Source organism: Mastomys coucha, unplaced genomic scaffold, assembly GCF_008632895.1.
Source record: "Mastomys coucha isolate ucsf_1 unplaced genomic scaffold, UCSF_Mcou_1 pScaffold15, whole genome shotgun sequence".
In the NCBI taxonomy this organism is placed as follows: Eukaryota; Metazoa; Chordata; class Mammalia; order Rodentia; family Muridae; genus Mastomys; species Mastomys coucha.
This window is the reverse complement of record NW_022196897.1, coordinates 148,898,826-148,906,284: the sequence shown is the minus strand read 5'-3', so window position 1 is coordinate 148,906,284 and position 7,459 is coordinate 148,898,826. Positions and strand designations below refer to the sequence as shown.

Below are 7,459 nucleotides of genomic sequence, written 5' to 3'. Positions count from 1 at the left end.
CCCTCCCCTCCCCCCACCTCCAGAGTCCTTGGAGACCATCCTACAAGCAACAGACATCCAATAAAAGCCCCCGGTGGTCGATGCTGGAGAGAGGGGAGCTAGTGCTATATGCATACAGCACATTTGGGGGTGGGGGTGGGGGAATCCCCCAGCTTGCTCCCTGCTACAGCTAGCCAGTGGAAACAGCCCTGCGCGGCTGGAGTATCCAAAATCACCACCCACCTCCTTGAACTAATGCAGACAGTCGTGGGAGGGGCAGTTACTAATCTGTCCGCTCTGCAGAAGGGTTACTTTTTTAAACGCTAAAATGGCGGAATTCTTTAGATCCCCCCCCCATTGCCAAAAATTTAAAAATCCTATTTTTTGCTAAAAATACTGAAAATCAATTACAGTGGAAAGTTTGCCAAATGGCCTATGGATAGCCCAAACTCGCCCTCGACACCCTCTCATTAATGGAAACTCTTGATTGCATCTCTCTGCAAGGCCGAGGCTCTACCCTCCCCGTCGCTCTGGATGCAGATAGTGCCAGTGGGTTCGCCGGCAGCCAGCAGCCCCCACCTGCAAGCCACGGCCCAGAGTCTGCGGAGCCACCTCCCCAGCCCACAGCCGGTGCTGCAGGAGCTGGAAAAGGACCTGGGGCGGTGCCTGCGGGACCTCAGCACTCGCCGTGCGGGTCGGGACTGAGGTGTGGCGTCCTGGGAGCACCCAGCCGTCTCAGTCTCATACAACCCTGTGCTTACCTGCATGGCTAGCGGTTGCCGCCCGCACCAAGCGACCGTGGGAGCCTGGTGCGGCGCGCGCCTGCGCACACAGGGGGGCGGGCCTGTTCCCGGCAGAGCGGGCGCTGAGATGCCCAGCTGGGGGGTCTGCATGGCAGTGGCCTCAGGCTGCAGCTTTTGCTTTCCGTCGGAGCCTTGGGGGTGCAGGCTTAATTGCCTCTTCCCTGTAAGACCTGCTTGCTGCGCTGGAGAAGTGGGTGGAGATTTTTATAGTATCCTGGGAACCACAGAGCCGGGAGAAGCAGGCAGCCTGATGGATTCCCCCTCCAGCTGGTCTGTACCCGGCAAGGCTGCAACACTACTTAAATCTAAATCGGGTTCCACATTTGGAGAAGGGGACTTCAGGAGTTTCAGGGAACTCCTAGGATGGGTGAAGAGCACGCACAGCCAGAGTGGGGAAGCCTCGGGCTTGGCTTGGCATCAAGATCCCCAGCCACACCTGTCTTTGGATGACCCCCTCTGCCACTGGTTGACGATGTGCCCTGGGAACATCACGGTACCTCCTGCGCTTCCATTGAACATTGGAAGACTATCATGCCATAGAGTTCGAGAATGGTCCCTTTTGTGTGGATTTGAGCAAATCGTTGCTCCTCTTGTGCCTTCCATTTTCTTAATTGATCTGTCGCTACCAGACCGCTATTTTTATTGGTTCTTATTCTTGGCACCACCACCACGTCTGTATCATGAGAGACTTGAGTAACTCAGAAGTTTAAGAGACCCTGCGTCTAGGAAGGAAACCCACCAGTTTTTAGTATCCCCATTTCCTAGCAGAGTGGTACTAATAAATGTCTTCTGATTGACTAATCCATGTGAAAGTGCCCCAGTTCCTCTCACACACTGATTTTTAATTCTACTCCCTTATTTCGAAGAAGAGAAAACAGGTCTATTTGGCTTAGGTGGTAGCCATCAGCCAAATCTTTAGACTTAGTCCAGATGGGAAATAGTTCTTATTTAACTGACATATTCTTCCAATTGCTGTGATCAACAGTTTAAATTTATGTAGATCTAACTATTCTCTACATGTGTTCTGCTTTGCCCCCACAGATTTAATCACATTTTGTATCTTTAGGAACAAGATTAGTCAGAAAAGGATGGAGATAACCATAACCATAGAAGCCTCTTTATACACATCAACACACACACACACACACACACACACACACACACACACACACTCCGTTTTCTTATCTCTATCCAGGCTCTACTTATTTAAAGATTCCAAGTGGTTAAGCGTTAAAGTGGTAAACCTATTTGAACACATGGTTTTTCAATTACAAATCTTTTTTAGTGACTCAAACAGATGCGTGGAATTTGAGCAGGTGGGGCCCAGAAACAGCTCGTAGAGACATCAGTTGCTACTTTTTGCTCTTTTACATATTCACTAATCTTAATACCCGACTTGCTCATTCCAACACCCTCAGGGATGGAGAGAGCCTTCCAGGCTGATGTGATATGGACAGCTCTGCCCTATGCTCACTTTACCCTGCAGGCTCCCAGCCTGCTTTTAGGAGTAAGCCCAAGTGTTTCCTTCATATCCCACCTTCTTCCCACTCCCAAGAGTGGGCCCAGGCGGTGTTGCCATACAGAAACATGGAGGGAACCGTCTGGAACTAGCCCATACTTCCTGTTTTATCAGAACTGAAGTCACTGATTCAGTAGTTCAAAGATCTGAGAATAGCAGGGGTTTTGCCCTTCGTCGGTGAAAACACTTCTGCTTCTATAGACATATTAGACTGTACAAACTGGGAATCTTTTTTAAGATTTATTTAATGTGTATGAGTACACTGTAGTTGTTGTACAAATGGCCGTGAGCCATCTTGTGGCTGCTGGGAATTGAGCTCCGGCCCTGCTCGCTCCGCGTAATTCACTGTAGCTGTCTTCAGACACACCAGAAGAGGGCGTCAGATCTCATTATGGGTGGTTGTGAGCCACCACGTGGTTGCTGGGATCTGAACTCAGGACCTTTGAAAGAGCAGTCAGCGCTCTTACCTGTTGAGTCATCTCACCAGCCCCACAAAATGGAAATCTTAACAGAAACCCAAAAGGGCTGCAATAAAGATACTACCAGGGGGCTTAGAGAGGTGGCTCTGTGGTTTAGAGCACTTGTTGCTCTGGCAGATCACCAAACTTGGTCTTTGGAGACCATGAAATAGGCCTGACAACCTTACTAGACTATATGGAAGGCTAGGAAAACGCACAGGCCATTTGGGGTGGGGCTCAGAAATCACTTGTTACTTGGATGCTCAGTGCTTAGTGGAGACAAGTCATCCATGGTGACCAAATCCCTAAGCTCATACCCATATGCACTGGAACTCTAGGTCTGTCCCACTCTTTACCAAGAGTGTATATGGTGTGTGAATGTATGCAGGCATACATGTGCCAATGGCTCATGACTGGAGGTCATGGTAAGACTTTGGGAAGTCAGTTCTTTTCTTCCACCAGGGATCAAACTGATGCCAAGCCTGTGTAGGAAAAGCTTTTACCTGCCACACCATCTCCCTGGGCCTACTCTCTTGACAGTCATACTGAAACCTGAAAGGTAATGTAAAATTAGTCCTGGGCAAGTCATTCACTTGTAGAATTAAATGTACTACTGCTCCAGAGAGACATAACATCACAGTCATGGGAACAACATGCCCATTTAACCATCAGACTTGTTCAGTAGGGAGAACCGAGATGTACAATTTGAGAATATCAAGGAACAAAGGCATATTCATGTAGTCCTGGTGACTCAGGAGTGGGAGGCAGGAAAGACTGAGCCCAGTTCTGGTGTTAGCAGGTTACCTTCAGACTACTTTTGTATGCATATGAGTGTCCTGCCTGCAAGTTATGTCTGTGTTCTTGTGTATGACTGGCTCCCCTGGGATTGGAATTGAAGTTGTTCAACCACCATGAGGGTGCTGGACTTGAACCTGAGTTCTCTGGAAGGGAGCCCATGCTCTCAACTACTAAACCGTCTTGCTGAGACTGGCTTGTTCGGAAATCTGGCTTTCACCTGCTTTGAAGGTCAGCCAAATAGCTTAATTGGGGTTGGCTACAGAACTGTACCAGTTTGGTTTATTGTGTTTATACATTTCAAGTTTTGTGTGCACACACATGCTCATGTGTCCAAAAGATGGCTTGCAGTTTTTCTCTTTAGATGATATGAGTCTCAGGCATGGTGGCAAGGTGCCTTTACCTGTTGAGCCATCTTTTGGACTCCCATTTTGGTCTAGGCTTTTTTGTTGTTTGTTTGGGGGGCGGGGAGGGGGGGGGAAGACAGTGCTTGAGCTCAATGCAAAGCAATGGCCTGAAAGCTTTCCCAAGGTAGTCACCATAGGAAAGGAAGCTCATGATTTTGGCTCATAAGCCTGCCCTCCACTGTAGATGCTGCAGCAGGTTTTGAACTCACCCACAGGCCATGGAAGCCTGGGATTTGAGATGTCTTGGTAGTAGTGCAGAATAATTTAAAGAGCAGAGGGGGGAAAATATAGGGCAGCCATGACTCAGTATGATCAGGTACAAGGTTCCAGATCCTCTAGACAGGTAATCCAGCTGAGCAGAACCAAGCATTGAGATATAGGAGAAGGTGACAATGCAATCCAGCCCCGCCACCTCAAGGTGCACTGCTAAAAGTCCCTCTGGCTTGTTACTTTGTATTTGGTCATAAGCACTCAGTGCTCATTTGCCTTTGCATGGCACCTGGCAAAGAACAGGTCAAGAAAAAGCTCTTCTTTGAGCACTTTTACCTAACATATTTTGCCCAGGAATTACAGTGAAACTTTCAGTAAGACATTCCACTGAAGAATGGACCAAGACTTTCTCTTTCCTATGTCCATCTTGTTTGTACAGGCTAGCAATAAGCATGAACATGTGACCTTTCAAAGCTGGTTAAATAGTTCAAAAGGGACAGTACAATTACATGTAGACTTAGCTTAGGAACTTTGAGATCTTTTATACTCATTGATACAACTGGTTAGCTCCACTTAAGCCTTAAGGGTCTTAATACTCAACTAGTGAGTTTGTTTGCTCTTCATGCCTTGAGGAGTCATAGTATAGTACCAGAGTCATCAGATGGTAAGCTGGGAGGGGAAGAAATTTGCCCTGCTGAGGGAATACTCCAATTCCTCACCAGCAGAGATGGCTCAGTGGCTAAAAACACTTGCTAATTCTAATTCTGGTCACTTGAGTTCAAGTTCCCAGAACACATAAGAGGCCTTCTGAAAGCAGTCACTGACATCCATATACATACCAGTCAGATTATCAATGGTTACACAGTAGTTTCCTGAAAACCTGGGTGTGGTTCCATATTCTTGTTTTTTTTTTTTTTTGCAGTGGCAGGCACTGAACCTAGGGCCTTGTATGTGCTTTGTCAACACCACAGCTAACACTCCTGGCATTAGAGTGACTCAACTGTACTGAAATCATAGGTATATACCACCACACTCAGCTTGAGGGCAGGGCCAATGGAATCTTCAGTGAATGGAGCATGTGGCAATGGTCTGTGATGGCAGAGTTGTGTTCTGGAGCACTGGTTATTAAACCCAGTCTCACGCATGCCACAAAAGTGTTCTAACACTTCAGTACACCTCAGGTCTCAAGTTTATTTTGGTAACCATTTTCTTAGGGAACTCAGGACTGTGTAATCACAACTGCCATGAAACTACAAATAACTTGTATTAAAATATAAACTTTAAGCTCCAACTACCCTTTGTGCTTCATCTGCTTTAGAAATCAAGTGCTCTGATTTGCCTTGCGTTGGCTTCTCAGGCAGAGGAAGAATGAGATGGGGGCCCTTTATTTCAGTGTTGTTCTCATAAAGGTCAAAGTAGAAGGGACTTCCTTTTCTGGCCATTAGTATCTAGCTATTGCCCAGATCATTTCTTCAGACCAGATAAATGACTTTGCTGTCTACATGGTGTCTTCGAACTTCAGCATGAATGATTCCACTCTGTTCTGCTGGGCCTAATGCAGGGTACTCCAAACCCACGCCCTTCTCAAAATTTCACAACTTCTTCAGAGCTTTTAGGGCCATGTAAGACTGGATTCCACTCAAGTGTTTTCAAGGTTGGAACCTGATAAGCTGTATTTTCATCAAGTTCCCAGGTGGTAGTTTAGGTGAAAAAAGTAACTGTCTAGAATCTACCTATTTAAAGCAAATGCAAGACACAGGTTCTAACTAGCAAAACCAAAATTTGGGAAACTACTAACACTGATCTATTGTTGACCAATATGAAAGAATGGAAAAAAACGCTTTTGGGACAATCTTATCCATATAGGCTACGTGGACCCTGATGTCAAAAATAACCTTGTGTTGGATTACAGGTTTTGGCCACATTTGGCAGGACTTAGGAGATTTAGATACCCTCTAGAATCATGAACTATATTAGCATTATTAAATGCCAAGGTTACCTTCAAAATTGGAAGTACACAGGTACATATTGTTAAAGCTATAGACATTCATCCCACTATTCTTAATATTTTAAACTCACTATAAAAGTAACAGCTATAGTCAAATGTTACGGCACTGACTGTAATTTCAGATCTCAGAAGGTCGAGGCAATACTTTTGTGAATGAAGGCCACCTAGGTCAGAGCAACTGTCTCAAAGCATGAATACAACATATATTTAGCACACAAACGCCATTCATGAATGAACAAAATCTCTGCTTTGTCCAATTTTTAACTGGCTAGGATAACTAGAGCTCAACTCTGAAGCAGTTACTATTTAATGACTGAGGCAAGTGCACTGATAGTGTCTTTCAGAACACTATTAGATACTTTCTTATAGTTGGGGATATAGCCCATTTCCACATGCTTACACAACTCTCCAGATGCCATTCTGGCCCTGAGTGAGGGGCATATTTCTCCTTTTAGACCACTGGAGCTTCTCAGCTTACTTCACTAGCTTTGTTCACCTTTCCCCAAAAGACAAAACCTTAAAAACCTCCTTGTGCAGATATGCTGTCAAGAAGTGCCTCCTAAGTAAAAGTACTATGTCCTGCTTATCAAAGATGGATTTTGCTGTACTTCATTTTGGAACTGAAATTCCTTTCTGGTTAAACAAGTTGTCAATTACTTTACTAAAACTTTCTTTTGAGAAACGTATTCATTTAGCAGAATATTTATCGAACAGAGTACTCAATATTTAAGGCAGAACTCTATTATCACGTGTTGAGTAAAATCAAGTTACACATTATTCATGGTATGAACAAACTGTTACAAACAAGTCGGATGTGGTATGGTAGCTGATGCCTATAAATCCCAGTATTATGAGGTGGTACGTAGGATTTCTGAGTTGGAGGTAGGTTCTGAATGGGTAGTGCCTATCCTAAGAAAAAAGGGACAAGTCAGCTGTGATAGAGTACTTGTCAGTAATACTACCTAAAGATCAAGTCCAAAGTCATCCTCACCTATAATTGTTGAGATTATATATATGTATATACACGTACCAGCTTAAGATGTAAATAGAAAGATACTGTAAATAGTGGCTATTTCAATAATTAAGACTCAAATTATTTTATACACCAAGAAGTGCCCCCTTCCCCTGACAAAGTTTCTTGCTAATTACCACTGGCTGGCCTTAAATCCAGAGCAATCCTACCTTAACTTCCCATGCTATCAAGAGTGTGTACTAGCCGGGCGGTGGTGGCGCACACCTTTAATCCCAGCACTTGGGAGGCAGAGGCAGGCGGATTTCTG

The 7,459-nt window shown here is 45.1% G+C and overlaps 2 protein-coding genes across 4 annotated transcripts in view; both read right to left on the bottom strand.

The window, feature by feature from the left end:
• Positions 1 to 796, bottom strand: part of L3mbtl1 (L3MBTL histone methyl-lysine binding protein 1) — a 33,683-nt gene extending 32,887 nt beyond the window's left edge. For all 3 annotated transcript variants that reach the window (XM_031372651.1, XM_031372649.1, XM_031372652.1), the window contains exon 1: positions 741 to 796. The gene's annotated coding sequence lies outside the window, so the exon portion shown is untranslated. The remainder of the gene's footprint in view (positions 1 to 740) is intronic.
• Positions 450 to 7,459, bottom strand: part of Srsf6 (serine and arginine rich splicing factor 6) — a 13,049-nt gene continuing 6,039 nt past the window's right edge. Inside the window, exon 7 of the mRNA XM_031373280.1 lies at positions 450 to 964. Within this exon, the coding sequence (XP_031229140.1) occupies positions 450 to 964 (515 nt within the window). The remainder of the gene's footprint in view (positions 965 to 7,459) is intronic.